General features: G+C 37.9%; 1 protein-coding gene across 3 annotated transcripts in view; it reads right to left on the bottom strand.

Moving 5' to 3' along the window:
- Positions 1–6,037: 6,037 nt before the first annotated feature.
- The window catches only part of SMAD1 (SMAD family member 1), a 76,488-nt gene continuing 66,138 nt past the window's right edge, over positions 6,038–16,387 (bottom strand). For all 3 annotated transcript variants that reach the window (XM_024246199.3, XM_024246197.3, XM_054554533.2), the window contains exons 6-7: positions 11,172–11,428; positions 6,038–7,426 (exon numbers count right to left, since the gene is read on the bottom strand). In XM_024246199.3, coding sequence (XP_024101967.1) covers positions 7,283–7,426; positions 11,172–11,428 — 401 coding nt within the window. In that variant the 3' untranslated portion in view covers positions 6,038–7,282. The remainder of the gene's footprint in view (positions 7,427–11,171; positions 11,429–16,387) is intronic.

Here is a 16,387-nt window from a genome sequence, read left to right as displayed (position 1 = left end):
GTTCAAGCAATTCTCCTGCTTCAGCCTCCTAAGTAGCTGGGATTGCAGGCATGCGCCACCACACTCAGCTAATTTTTTTTAGTAGGGACAGGGTCTCACCATGTTGGCCAAGCTCGTCTTGAACTCCTGGCCTCAAATGATCCACCTGCCTTGGGTTACAAGTACTGGGATTACAGGCATGAGCCACTATGCCCGGCTAAATTTGGCACACTTTTAAGACACTCAGAAAATTATTTCTTTTTAATAAGTCCTGGTAGTATACAAAAACGCAGGCATAAAATGAAACATTCTTTTAAGAAATACCTACTGTTCTAAATGATTATATCAGCCCAAGAAATACCAAATGTCCTATGCTTATGGTCCCTAGAGTTGGCAATAGACAATGAGTTTTCAGAGATTCACTATTATTTCACTTGTGGCTAGAAATACAGTGTGCTTTGGGAAGAAGAGAGGTCTGGCTGAGATGAAAAGATCTTGTATCCCCATCACCATATTCCTTTCCTGCTATTCTCTCTATGACCTTCTCACTACATTCCATTCATTCCACTTGCTGGGTGTGCTCTTATTCTGCATATTACTGACATAGTAACATATGGGGAAGCAACTAGTTCATAACTGAAATATGAGAAAGAAGGAGACTCTCAGGAGCCTGGGAATTCTTAGCCAGTGTGCTTCACCAACCTAATTTTCTTCACCCCACACTTGTTTCCTTTTTCTTGAGTTCCTACTTTATTTAACAGTACCACAACCTCTGTGAACTCAAGCTAGAAATTCTTCAGAAATCCTTCTAAAACCTCAGGTATAGGGAATCTTTAAAAGATACACAAGACAGAAGATGAATGTCTACTGTGCTCTGGTATAATACCTGCCTCTGCCAAACATAGAGAAGATCATTCTGATCCCAGGATGACAGATGTTACTGATTTGCCCTGGTTTTCTTTCTCATTTATCTTCCTTTTCAGACCCTTGTTCTGGATTGTTGATGGTTTAACTTTTGTTTCTTCACTATAGTGGCTCTGCCCCTCCCTTTCCCTAATTCCACTGTAACCTTCACAGTGTCTCCTGTATCACCATAGATAACTCAAACGTCTATGAGGCTAGACAATATCATTCATTCATTCTTTACTGAAAGCCTACTGTGAGTTAGGCACTATCTGGTGATGCAAGGAGGAGCAAAAACACTTCGCTCCACTCAGCCTACTTCTTGGTTCCTTGATTTTCCCCTCTTCCAATGACTTTCGCAACTCTGTTTCATATTAGCAACCCTCGTGAAATGGCCTTCGTTCAGGATTTATTACCTCTGAGAATTTCAAGATGCTGGTCTTCTCAAATTTCTCTGGGGGAAGTAATGATTGAAGTACTGTGGACACTCACACTGAATGCACTCTTTGCTCTCATCTCAGCTTCCCAGCAACTCCCTTTGGCTTCTTGTTCCTAGTTTGATTCTTAGCCTGCTCCACATAGGCCATCATTCCAATGATGGTCATTAGTCAGACGGAATTTCCCCAGGACTGCTTTGCCCATCCTCAACTCTAAGCACTTCACCATTCTTTTTCTCTGATTTGGTCCCCAAATTCCAGAGACTTTGTATGATTATGTGAACTGAATCCACCTCAAGTTCATATCACCCAACCTCTGCCGTGCACACTGATACTTCTTGACAGTGCTTTGCTTTATTACTAGTGGACTCCTCTTTTCACAGTTGGCTGCTCTGACCTTTCTGTTCTTCAGCCCGATCTTAGTCCCCTTTGAGTGGATGACCTCACCAAGGAGGCAGACATCATTGAACAGGCATGTCCATAGCTCCTTGTTCTAACAGAGCCTCTCTCCACAGCTACTCATCTCTCCAGCCACCTCATTCTATTCTCTTTGTGTCTTTCTCACCAATAAACTTTTCTAGAATCAAAATGCTTTTGAGCTGGGCACCGTGGATCACGCCTGTAATCTCACCACTTTGGGAGGCCAAGGTGGGAGGCTCACTTGAGCCTAGGAATTTGAGACCAGCCTGGGCAACATAGTGAGACCTCATCTTTACAAAAGAAAGAAACTCTTTCCTCCACCTTTTTTTAGTCCCTTGTAATTTGGCTTTATGCCGCACTCCTACAAAACTTTAAGGTTATCAAAGACTTCCTAGTTACTAAGTGTAAACTTCTTCTAAGTTCCATCCTTCTCTATCTTGTAAATCAAGCCCTGCTTGTTGAAATGCCTCCCTTGGCTTCTATGATTATTTCCCACTCTTTGTTAGCTCCTTTCTCCTCCTTATGTGTATGCTTGGCTGTTGGTTTTCTTCTGGCCCCTGTTCTGTTTGATCCTTTGGTTGAGATCCCTAGGAGCTAAAATCCTTGGGAAACACCCCATTTCTTAGCAGAACATACACAAGATTCTTAATGGCTTGGCCCCTTCCTACCTCTCCATTCTCTTACTTCCCATTGCATATAATTGTCCTACACTCCAGCTATGCAGAATTACTGGTTGTTCCCAACAGTCTTGCCTTATTTTCTGCCTGGTACACATTTCCCCCTCCCTATCCCTTGCTGTGTAATACCTATTAGCACAGCAAGACTCAGTTCTGAGGCACTATCTCCTCTGAGAAGTCTCCCCTTACTCCTGTCTGGGTTATATACTGTTCTGTGCCCCTTGCTATCATGGCGCTGTGCCATCAGTCTATTTACTTGTCTGTCTTTCCCATTAGAGTTCAGGCCCCTTGAAGGTTGGGCTGAGATTTGTTCACTTTTATCACCTAACACAGTGGCTGACACAGGATTGGTACTCAGTAACCGCTTTAAAAATGGAGTCAATCATCATCTCTTTACTAAGCAGGTAATCCAACTAACCTCTAGACTTGCATTTCCTATAGCATGCTATCTCTATGCCAGGTTATCATCACCTAGTTCAAGGATAAACTAATTCAATTATCATGGATTAATACAGGTGATTTTAGGTTTCTTCTTTTTGTTCATCCCGTACTTTATGGGCCTGGCACGCTTCTGCTGCGCGACTCTGCTTGTTTATTCCATACTTTAAAAATCTTTCGTGAACAAGTATTATTTTTGTTAAAAGAAGATGATCTATTTAAAAAAGGATCTATCTTTTTAAAAAACGTCAAACTGTATTACTCAATCTTCATTTGCTTCTAAGGAACAAAAACCCAAATGAAACTACATTAAGCAAAACGCGAGGGGAGGGGGGCATCTGTACAGATTCTGGTGTATCCAAGGACAGCAAAGAACAGAAATGTGGCAGGTCTTGGTAAACCCTAGACCCAGGACACTGGATGCCCTGAGATTTCTGTCTCTTCTTTCTTGTCTCCAGCCCATATAGCAGGTGAGATGACAGGGGACAATTCCCAAGGTTTACTGTATCTTCAGCCACACAGAGACTTTACTTCTAGCTCCAGAATTCCCAAAGAGCAGATTCCACCCAACAGTGGCCAGAGGGGATATGTTATGCAGTATGATAAATCCCAGTCACCCTGAGGCCAGGTGGCACATCTTTAAAAATTGGGGGGGGGGGTAGATGCTGGGGCATGGCAAACAACAGGTATCTGTCTAGGAGTCTTCTCCTGCCCACAAGTTCCTCCAATTATCAAAATGCTTCCCATCATTCAAGCTCAATCTTAAATGCCACTTCCTCTGTAAAAACTCCACTGATCTCCATCCAACCAAGCCTGAACTACTTCTTCTTCCCACTGTGCTCTTCATTCTACTTTATTTTATAGTAAGCACACACGACTGTAAACTCACAAGAGAAAGAAGAATATAGTATTTAATAGAATTAACTCTAGATTTTAAAGTCGGATCTGAATTGAAACTCTGATTTCCACACTAACTAGCTAGGTGACTTTGGGCAACTTATTTAGCTTCTGAGTTAAATTTCCTCATTTATAAGAAAAATGATGGCCGGGTGCACTGGCTCATGCCTGAAATCCCAGCACTTTGGGAGGCCGAGGCGGGCAGATCACCTGAGGTCGGGAGTTCAAGACCAGCCTGACCAACATGGAGAAATCCCGTCTCTACTAAAAATACAAAATTAGGCAGGCATGGTGGCGCACGCCTGTAATCCCAGCTACTCAGGAGGCTGAGACAGGAGAATCACTTGAATCTGGGAGGTGGTGGTTGTGGTGAGCCGAGGTCGTGCCATTGTACTCCAGCCAGGGCAACAAGAGCGAAACTCTGTCTCAAAAAAAAAAAGCAAGAAAAATGGCATAAGGAGTTGGGGACAGAGTAGTATCTCATATGTCCTTGGGAGGATGACAGACAATGTTTGCAGAGTCCTGGAACACAATAGGCTAGGCACTCAAGCATTGCTAGTTTTCTTTCTCCAGGTTTCTCTCTCTAGACTCTGAGTTCCTCAAAGATAAAATCTGCCACTGTGTTTATTAAATACTTCAAAGGTAAGTAGGTTTTCATCAAATGTCTCTTGAACAAAACTCCTTTCAGGTGTCTTCCCAGCCAGATTTAGCTGGCTGTATTAACACTTATTGAGAGGTTCTAACTGCTTTGCATGTATCGGCTTAATCTTCATGATAACCCCAGGAGGAGGCTTTATTGTCTCCATTTTACAGATAAGGAAACAGGTGCAGAAAAACTAAAAAACTTGATGGAAGTCAAATACTATTAAATGAAGAATGAAGCAAGAGTTCTAGGGCCCTCCACTTCTAACAGTTGATTTTTTCCATTCCTTTAATTAAACCTTTCCAAGAGACTTAATAGCCTCCTATGGCTGATGACAATGGTCTTCCTAAGATTTCACCAAAAATACAGAGTTGCACTTAACCATGAGGGACCTACTTATGCCCCATGTTGCAAACGCCACAGGTCCCCAACCAGGAGATTTCAATTTACTGGATGATCCTGGTGTTTTACCTGATAGAACTTCAAGCTGGCTACCAGCATTGCTACACCCAACTAACAACTTGCCTAACTGTCGCACCAGGCAACCATGGGAACTCAAAATTGGCTTTTCACTAGGAAAAGGATGAGGAATCCTAGCCTGCACTCTTTATCTCTTTACTTCATTGTTAAGCCTAATAGTTTTAATATGAACTTTGATTATATCTCACCAATCACTATTATCTAGATCGCCTGAGCTTGAAATGACTTAGGTAAGTGGAAAATAGAGTGTATGGGAGAGTTCAAGTGACCCCCAGACTTGCATGGCAGATGCGTTTTTAAGGCATCTTCACCTCAATTTTGTGACAAGGCACAACTATATTATTTCCACTTGACAAATGAAGAAACAGATTCATAGAAGTTAAGTGACCCAGCAAAGATGTGCGTGAATTTGTGTTGTAATGTGGGACTTCTGTCTGGGGCTTTTTCTACTTATATCATGATGTTTTTTGGACACAAAAAGCAGCAGTAGAAATTTTTCCTTGGTCATAGTTCAGGGAATAAATGTATTTTGGGGGTGAAAAAGCAAGGCATTCTTTTCTTTAAAACTAGGTTTAAAAAGGGAGGGTCCTTAAATTTCAGGTCTCATAAACACACTCCAGGAAAGATACATAAAAATGTAAAGGAGAAACAATAGCATCTATTGGGCCAGGAAACAATCTAAGTGTCCTTCAATCTGTGTCCCTCATTGGTAAACTTTTTTGTGGGGGAATGGGTAGTGTTGGGATCATCCCAGCCTTAAGTAGACTGCAAAGGCAGTCATCTTCTCCTGCTGCAGTGTGAGTTCTCATCCCTCCTGCTTTATTACCTCCTCCCACAGTCACGCTTGTATCTTCATCTGAAGTTTAGAAATTGTTGCTTTGGTTGACTGCATGGTACTAACCAAAAAGTGCTGCTGCTGTAATTTCTAAAATTAAAAAGTTTATACACTTAGATTTTGGTAGTTTTTCTCAATTTTTCAAGGTGTACATGTCCTTTGTTTTGTGATTTAAATTGGCTCCAGTCTCTTCATGCTGCTGTGTTCCAGTCTCTGTATTAGTAATTTCATTCATGTTTGGTGGAGGATATTTGAGAAAAAAACTCTCAGAAGAGTAGCAAACTTTACTGATCCTAAAATCTAATAGGTGAATAAAGGAAATGACAAATTTTTAGTCAAAGTAAGCAATAATGACAGGTTTATTGAAAATTTCCAGTAGAGAAAACCCACTAGTTTTGGAATAAAAGTACTCAATGTACGAGAGCATAAGTGAATACAAAAGATTAACAGAAGGAAAATAAAACCAAACATAGTACAAAAAAATTTAAAAAGTTTGAAATGAATTCAAACTGGGATGTTCTTTAAATCCTCCAAATATTTAACAGACTTACTAAGTTTGGCAAAAAATTCACTTGAAAATTAAAGCCTATTTCTGTACTGTAAACTCCATAAAAACTGTTTATTAAATTCAAGCACTCCATATAACTGGTATTGAAACATGTAGGCAATTTCAGAATAGCAGGAATTATTCATTTGCTCTCACAGTTACATGAATTAACCAGCTGCAGAACTGCTTTTTGAAGAGTATGAGATAAAAGAATGCCAAGAGAGAAAAAAATGATAAAAATCTCTAAAAAATGGAAACACAGCAAAATTCATATATCAGTTTGTTTCTTTAAAGCAACAAATTGAATTTTTACAGTATAGTCTACATTTGCAGTTGTCATTTCCCTCTTCCCCCCACCCACCTCAAATACTCCTAAATTCACTAGTCTAATCAATTCTTAACTTCCAAATACTCTGTACATACATATTTAGCAAAGAGCATATGCCTAGCATTATTCTGACAGCAAGTATGGTCAGCATACAATTTTAGAAAGATTATTATGTATTTCATCAAGATTAACCTTTACTTAAAACAAACAAACAAAACCATCGCTAAACAAATAGTTTTAAAATATTATGAAAACCCATGAAAAGAAGACTCAACATGGGCTCTAAACCTGATAAAACACGTTTCAGAACAACTATTAATGCTAAACTTCTGCCCAACGATGACCTTAAAGTGCCAAACACCAAAGAATCTCTTAGGACCGTTTTCTAATAGGCAATTTGTCCCTGGCTTGGCCATCTCTCCTTTAACTGTACACAAAGTCCTGCTAAAAGTCTGCATTTTAGTTGATTTTACAATAGAATGTTACAATGTAAACTAAACAGGTTCTTGATATCAACAGTATGTTACCAAGGTGTGTTTTTTTGTTTTGTTTTGTTTAAATTTCTGAATCCAACAGTTGGTCACAGAGGTCAAGTATTATCAAGGCTCTTTTGTCAGTTCTCAATCGTGTCTGACTCATCCATCCTTCAAGTACATGCAAGGCTCAATAGTTTTCCAGAGGCAGATGCCTGGGGCCATTTAAGACACAGATGAAATAGGATTATGAGGTGAACCCATTTGAGTAAGAACTTTATCCAGCCACTGGAGGGGGCCGTGCAGATGTATCTCAATCCAGCAGGGGGTGCTAGTAACATCCTGGCGGTGGTATTCTGCTCCCCAGCCCTAGGAAAAACATATTGGAGGTCATTTAACTTGTTTAACTCAGTGGTTAAACTTATTAAGTAAGAAGAGTTCACATAACCAGAGACTCTGATTAAAGCTATGCATCTTTCCTCCCTGACCCTCCACCCCTGGGGAGAAAAAAACACACATGCACAAACGCACACATAATTTGGCAGGCAATTTCAAGGGATGGATGTTAGCTCCCCAGGGTCCATCCATGGATTCCAATAAGAATTACTGGTCTTGAGGAATGAAGGTTTTAAAATACATTATAAAGTTGTCTTAATAAAGACACTTTAAAACTTTTAATTGCCCATTACTGATAGTAATGTAATAGCTATTATTAAATTCTCATTTTATCATCAAGAAAATAAAACAAAAAAGCTACGCTAGACAGACTGACATTCAATTTCTTCCCTATTCAGCCACTGAAGGTCCTCCTATCAACACACAGCTCTTGATCTTTCAATCTCTAAGCAAAACGGGCAGGAGTACACTCAAGTATCCAAAAAGCTATAATAATTGACACCTAGCCATTGCCATGAATAAATACATTCTATCACATTCATTTGTACAAGAAGGTAGCCTGGCAGAATTAGTGCATTAAGACAGTACAGTTCCATAGAATAAAGTCACTATGAAAAAGAGAAAAGTAACTGCTACTGCAAAGATCAAAAACTCATTGGTGAGGGTGGACAATGAATGTGAAGTTCTGATTAATCCTTTAACCACTGTTTCATGAGGAATATCAGAGAAGATTGGGTTCTATTTATTTCTGCTATCTATCTACTCCAGTAGTTTTGAGAAATATATCTGGGGCCAGGCACGGTGGCTCACACCTGTAATCCCAGCACTTTGGGAGGCCGAGATGGACAGATCACCTGAGGTCGGGAGTTCGAAACCAGCCTGGCCAACATGGCGAAACCCTGTCTCTACTAAAAATATAAAAATTAGCCAGGGGTGGTGGTGTATCCCTGTAATCCCTGCTACTTGGGAGGCTTAGACATGAGAATCACTTGAACCCAGGAGGCGGAGGTTGCCGTGAGTCAAGATCACACCACTGCACTCCAGCGTCGGTGACAGAGAGAGACTGTCTCAGGCAGGTGATCACTTGGGGTCAGGAGTTTGAGACCAGCCTGGCCAACATGGTGAAACTCTGTCTCTGCTAAAAATACAGAAATTAGCTGGGTGCGGTGGCCACATGCCTGTAATCCCAGCATACTTGGGAGGCTGAGGCAGAAGAATTGCTTGAACCTGGGAGGCAGAGGTTGCAGTGAGCCGAGATCGCACCATTGCACTCCAGCCTGGGTGACAGAGCAAGACTCCGTCTTAAGAAAAAAGAAAAAAAAAGAAAATATATCTGAACATCAGAACTTGTATGAATTCCATCTATATAGATATATATATCTACATAGATGTATGTACACTCATGCATTTGTAAATATAAACAAACTCCTAAAATTAATTTACAGGCTTATGTGCAGGTTTCCTCCATCAGACAGCAAGATCTTTGAAGGCAGGAATTTATCTTTACCTCCAATATATAGCATAATGACAGAAAGCAGAAGCTCTATAAATATGTGTTCAGCTGAGCTGACTCAGAATTTTCAGACATAGAGTTTAAAGTACAAATAATTTATAAAATGTGTTTTATGTTAACATCCAAAAATGATCATTTTAAAAACAGCATAAGATTGGCTATTGTTAGTAAAATGTTATGTTATAATTTCTTTAAAATGTTGAATGGGAGAGGATAAAGTATGCAGTCCTTATAATAACAGTTTTGTAAAAACAGTGTGCAAATTTTTTGTTGCTAATATATGATAAACAACTTCTCTTTAACATTCAGCAGGATTTTTAAATAATATTTACCTTCAGCTCTCCAAATCCAACTTCCAGGCTAAGTTCATTATATCTTGTATAACTCTCCATTCTAGTGCTTATCGGATTATAATTAAAGATATACTAGGGCATAAGGATCTTGATGATAGAGACTTTAAGTGCTTTTTCATCTTTGTATTACTTCTCTGAAATAGTGCTAAAATATCTGCTGAATGAATGAAATCTAATAAATTTTGAATGCATAACTTTGCATTATAAATACCTTTTATTAGTGTAAAGGTTGTTTTTACTTGTGTAAAAGTAAATTATTAAAACTCTACAAAAGTAAAATAATTAAAATTGATTGGGTAAACAATAAGAAATGAGTTTGAGCAGAAAGCTAATTGGAACATTAAAGTCATAAATTCTCTTAGAGTGGTCCTTCAATAACAGACTCACTGAGGGACCTTAATAATAATTACCACAGTTCTCAACTCCATCCACCCCCATTTCAAAGATGATAAACATGAGAACCAGAGAAGAAATCTGTGCCTTAATCACACAGTTAAAACGGCAGAAAAAACTGGAAACTGCATCTTGACTCTCAAGAGCTGTTCTTTCCTCCATACCAATTAAAACAATAAACAAAAACACTTCTGGCAGGTCACTGTTCTTATTTTAAAAATCATTTGAGCCAAATGCTAAGTCAAAAATTAAACAGCACATGTTAACAATGAATAAGATAGGTCTTTGTAGTCCCATATGTACATAGCATATGGGTCAACCTCTTTAAAGGGTAAAAAAATTTTCTTAATACTAACAAGGTACCAGACTCAGCTACAAATAACTGTTGAAGTACACTGCAAAAAGCAAGCAAGCAAACAAACAAAACACACAAAAACAAACACTAAGGGAACACACTGAAAATCTAAGATGCTTTAAATAAGTAGGAAAAGTAATTATATTCAGGAAAAGATATCTTTGATCTAAGGGATGATTAACAAGGCTCCAAAATTATCCTCAGTAATAAATACATTACAAAACAGGTTTAACAACAAGTCTGGTGAGCTTCTGAAGAGAAGACATAAAAGGTAATTGCCTCACTCAAATATATAATTACTTCTGTTTCTCAAAGTACGAGAGGATGAAATTTATTTTTGAGAATTCAGAGACAGGTCAGTTACTAGAATAAGTCACTGACTCATGAAATCTAATCAGACATTTAAGGTTTTTTAGATTTCAATTGCATCTTAAAAATTTTTATTTCTCAGAGGCAGAAGATGAGACAGCAAAAAGATCAATTATTATGAGCAATGTCTTTAACCTTTTCCCTCATCAAACCTTCCAATGCAATCTTTGAGCTAAGGCATCTATTTATCTTGGGCAAGGGCCTTATTAACTTTTGAATTGTAAGAAAATCATGAGGCTTACTGAAACCACTAAAAAAACCTGACCAAACACAATTTCCAATGTGATGAACTTTAATTTTTACAGAAAGATCACTTGCTTACTGTTGAAACAAAAACAAGCATTACCATCATAAAAGTACTAAAAACAAAGAATGAAAAGGAAGGAAGATAGGCTTACTCAACTGATCTCGTAAAACAACCATGTATTTAAATTATATGTTAAATACATAACATAACATATTCTATTGGTAATACAATAGCTAAAGCGGTGCTATCTGAATAAGGACAAGGCTATTAAAACCTACTGCTATTGATATTTAATACAAGTACTCCTATGTCCCAATGATATTTTCCTAATAATTGACATTTTTGTTAAAGTTTAAAAATGCCTAGATAAGTCAGCTAATATGTTATCAAGAGGATATAGATTCATATATTGCCAAAAAAAAAAAAAAAAAAAAAAAGCACAGCAAAAGTATGTTAGGCCCTAAATGGAGGAGTCAGAGCTCACTTACCTTCACAAAGCTCATACGTATAGTACACATTTTTGTAAGCTCATAGACTGTCTCAAATCCATGGTTCACAGACTGTGCCAATAACTGAGCAAATTCTTGGTTGTTAAAAATTTTCAGACTACACCCACTAGGGATCTTGCAAACAGTAGTAGGATGAAATCCATGATGGTAGTTGCAGTTCCGACTTTGCACAAAGATGCTACTGTCACTAAGGCATTCGGCATACACCTCCCCTCCAACATAATAAAGATGAACTCCTATAGGGAGACAAAGCATATCATTTAGTTATTATTAATTTTTATAGCTCAAAGGCACCTGTGCAGCTTCAACACAGAAACTTACATTTACCTGGCTTTAAACTTTGGCTAGTCAGATAGCTATTCTCTAGGTCCTGTACAACAGGGGTCCCCAAGCCCCGGGGCCATGGACCAGTATCGGTCCGTGGCCTGTTGGAAACCAGGCCACATAGCAGGAGGTGAGTGAGCAAGCATTACAGCCTGAGCTCCACCTCCTGTTAGATCAGCGGCAGCATTAAATTATCATAGAAGCATGAACCCTATTGTGAACTGTGCATGTGAGGGATCTAGGTTGCGTGCTCCTTATGAGAATCTAATGCCTGATGATCTGAAGTGGAACAGTTTCATCCTGAAACTATCCCTTTCCCATCCCCTGTGGAAAAATTGTCTTCCATGAAACTGGTCCCTGGTGCCAAAAAGATTGGGGATGGCTGATGTATGACTGATACAATTAGTTAACTGTATTAGTTAATACAGTATCTAGGAGGTTTCTAGAAAATAACATAACAAAATGTTTTTAAAATAGTAATAGGCCCGGCACAGTTGTTCACGCCTGTAATCTCAGCACTTTGGGAAGCCAAGGTGGACAGATTGCTTGAGCTCATTTCAAGACCAGCCTGGGCAGCACAGCAAAACCCCATCTCCACACACACACACAAAAATACGAAAAATTAGCCAGGCATAGTGGTGCACGCCTGTAGTCCCAGTTACACAGAGGCTGAGGTGGCAGGATTGCTTGAGGCAAGGAGGTTGAGGCTGCAGTGAGCTGTGATTGAGCCACTGCACTCCAGACTGGGTGACAGAGTGAGACCATCTCAAATAACAACAACATGTAGCAATTTCATTTTGGTAAGTGATTAATGTCCTATTTGGCCACACATTGAAAGTATATTTTCACTCTAAAAATATAGCATAATAAAACCTGGATACCATGTATTCACTATAAAGTGCTCTTGCATTTATTGTACAGCTAAGATGTTTGGAAAATTTTAGAAAGAGAAGAGAGGAAAAAGAGAAGAGAGGAACTGGAAAGCCACAGGTAGAAGAAGTATTGCCGAGAGCTGTAAGATATACGATCCAGTAAAAAAAACATGAAAATGAAACTAGAAAAGTCATACTGTGTGTGTAAAATTAGATCTCACTAAACTATCACCTGCTCCGAATTTCTTCCTGTGAGACCCAGAGTGCTTAAAGTGTAGGAAATTGGGCCTACCCTGCCTTTAAAAAAAGGAAAGTAGGGGTAAAAAAACTCATTCTCACAAAGCCCCACACCATTATGGGAGATGACTTTATACAGGTCACCCAGCAGCGTTAGATCCCAGGTGGGTTTAAATGATCCACCTTGTAGGTAACTCTGGTATGGCTTAGTCAAGGCTATATTGTGTCTCATAGAAAACATTACAAGTTGTGTTTATACGTATACACAGCGGTTAGGATTTCTGTAATAATTAAATAGCTGCTAGAGCAGAAGCCCATTTTTTTGGCTTGATGTAGAGAAAACAATTTAAGAGTGTGTGTGCTACTAATTTTTCCTGATGATAAAAATGACAAATTTTCATCCTGGAAAATCAGAAAGTAAATCAAAATATAAAGAAGCAGAAAATATTATCACTCTTTTAGTGACTCAGAGGCAATAATTATTAATAGTTTGATACACTGTATTCGGTTTTGGGTATCAATAAAATGTCTTTGCAAACATTTAAAATATCTGCATGATTGTATGAATGTTTTTAAAATGATTTTCCCATTAGTGGACCACTGGGTTGATAGCAATGTTCTGCTTTTATAGTAATGCCATGATAAATGTCTCTGGACAATTTTTGATAATATCCTTAGGAGAGATTCCTGGAAGTTAAATTATTGGATCGAAGGCTGCTGATTAACTCTACCAAATGACTTTCCAGAATGCATCAATTTACACTGTCACCAGCAGTGTAGGAATGCTTTTCTCATTTAACCCGTGCCGGTACTGAATTTGAGGGTAGAGCAAAAACCAAATGTCCCTAATTTATAGTTGACAAATAATTGTTTAATTTGCCTGTGAGGCTATGCTCTCGTAGTTTATTAGCCATCTGTGTTTCTCTTGTGAATTCACTGTTCACATTTCTTACGTATTTATCTCACTGGGGTCCTATTTTTATTATTTTTTAATGAACTGTTCATGTAAGAAGGATATAAATACTTTATTTGTTTTCCTGTTAGTCCTTTGTCTTTTAATTTTATTCGTGACATATTTTTAACCTACAGAAGTTTGCAATCTCTTAGTCAAACCTCTTATGGTCTTTTGTTGCTTTTTATGCTTAGAAAATTTCTACCTCTCTGATCAAGCATATTTTCTTCTAGCTTTTTAATTGTTTGCCTCTTGAAAAACATTCAACTCATTAATCTGTTTGCATATATGGTATCAGGTCAGGGTTTCTCTTTCCCAGCCTCACCCAAAAGCTAACTTGGTTATTGTAGAACCATTAGAAGACTCTACTGATTTGCTATGCTTCATTTAACATACATTATATTTTTATATACAGTATAGTCTGAGTTTTGAACTCATTCTACTGTTTTGTCTACACACTGGTTTACTTGTAGTTTTACAATGTTTTATTAACCCTAATGCCAATAATTTTTTCTTTACTTTTCCATTTACAAAGTTAGCTAGCCTCACTTGTTTATCCTTCCAGGTAATATTCAGAAAACATTTTCCAGTTTTCAAAAAAATCACATTGTGAGTCTGAAAAGAGTTGTTTTAAACTATAAATTAAATTAGATGGAATTAATATGCTTAAAATGTTCTCACAATATTAAGTCTTCCCTTTAAGGAATACAGACTGCCTATTTATTCAAATTTTCTCTCAGTAAAATTTGGTTTCTTCATGTAATTCTCACATATTACAGGTTCAGATTATTTCCAAGAAATTGATGTTTTCTGTGGCTATTGGGAAGGGGATTTCTCCTTTCATTATATTTCTAACTGGTTATTACCAGATTAAAGGAAACTGACTTACATAATTTTTAAAAGATAGATTCTTTGGAGGTTTCTAGATAAATAATCGTATCATTGGAATAGGCACAATGCCCAACCATAATACTGGCATGGATGAAGGGAGAAAGGCCCTCATATATTTCTGGTGGGAGTGCAAATTCATTTTATGTATGTCTGTATTTATTTATTTATCTATTTTATTTTAATTAATTTATTTATTTTGAGACAGAGTCTCTCTCTGTCACCCAGGCTGGAGAGCAGTGGCTTGATCTCAGCTCATTGCAACCTCCGCCTCCCAAATTCAAGTGATAACTTTGCCTCTGCCTCCCGAGTAGCTGGGATTACAGGCGTGTGCCACCACACCTGGCTAATTTCTAATTTTTAGTAGAGACCCGGTTCCACCATGTTGCCCAGGCTGGTCTCGAACTCCTGACCTCAACTGATCCACCTGCCTTAGCCCCCCAAAGCACTGGAATTACTTTTTGGAAAGTAATTTGGTGAAATATATCAATAGATTTTGATCTACTAATTTCACTTCAAGAATCTATCCCGAGAATACTGTCAATCAAACATATCATTTACACATAATGATAATTTTGCTTTATTTCCATTATCTATAATTGTATATTTGAGTACACTACTAAGGGCATCTGGAACAATTTTAAATAACAGCATTCCAAGATTCTTTATTTTCTTAATAATGTTTTAGGAGGAAATGTCCCATAGTACAATTTTTCTTTGCTACTTTGGGATAAGAGTCATCTTTAGAGTTTAACGAAAAGTATGTCTTTCCCTCCCAAATGTATGCAAAATTGTGTTTACATACAATTTCAGAGGTTTACAGACCACAGAAAGATATCTATGTATGTTATGAACCTAGGTTCTAGCATTTCATTATTAAATTTACAGTCAGCGTTTTTTCCTTTAATTATATAAGAATATCTATCAATTCCTAATTTAAGAGTTGGAGTTTTCTTCCCCTCAGGATTAAATGTTACACTTTATCTTGAGTGCTTTTAAAGCATCTAATAAATAACCTTTTAATCTGGTCCACTGTTCTAAATTTCATAGTAGGTCACTGTTTCATACTTTTACTCTGGAAATAATTTCAAATTTGTAGAAAAGTTTGAAAGGGAACAAAGAAAAACAGAAGAACACCCATATAACCATTATCCAGATGCATCTATTGTGACAATTTACTCCATTTGCTTGATTACTTGGGCCCTCCCTCCCCACTGCTGCTGCACACTCACCGTGCATGTGTGTGTCTGTATGTATGTATGTATTGTAACACAGGTTTTGGACAGACAGATGGCGAGTAGACAGGTATCTTTATATACTAATTTCTTCCTGAACCACTTCCTTAAATACTTAAGTATTTCCTAAGAATAGGGATAGTCTCTTATATAGCCATAGTATAGTTGGCAATGCTAATACATTTAACATTGGTCTAATCTACCATTCATATTCCAGTTTTACCTGCTGACCTCAATAATGTCCCTTACAGTATTAACATTTTTTCTCCTGTTCGGTACAGGATCATGTTCCAGGGTCAGATATTGCATGCAGGTGTCATATCTCTTTAACTGCTTTTAATCTGGAACTTTTCCATACCTTTGTCTTTTCACACTGATATTTTCAAAAAATTAGTCCCCCTTCTTTACCCTTTTTAATAGAATGTTTCTTGCTTTGAGTCTGTCTGATATTTCCTCAGGATTAGATTTGGATTTGCATTCTCAGCTGGAATCCTGCATAGGTGATGTTATGGCCTTCTCAGGGTATGACATCTGGAGGTATATGATACCCATCTGTCTCTCACTGGTGATGATAATTTTGATCTCCCAGTCAAAACAGGGCATCAATTATACAATTACAATTAAAATACAAATGATACAGTTTCTCCACTGTTTAGTTAATGCTTTTTATTCTCCTTTGTACTAACA

The sequence above is a fragment of the Pongo abelii genome, chromosome 3, assembly GCF_028885655.2.
Source record: "Pongo abelii isolate AG06213 chromosome 3, NHGRI_mPonAbe1-v2.0_pri, whole genome shotgun sequence".
NCBI classification, from domain to species: domain Eukaryota; kingdom Metazoa; phylum Chordata; class Mammalia; order Primates; family Hominidae; genus Pongo; species Pongo abelii.
The sequence above is the reverse complement of the archived record's forward strand: the minus strand, read 5'-3'. Positions and strand labels throughout refer to the sequence as shown.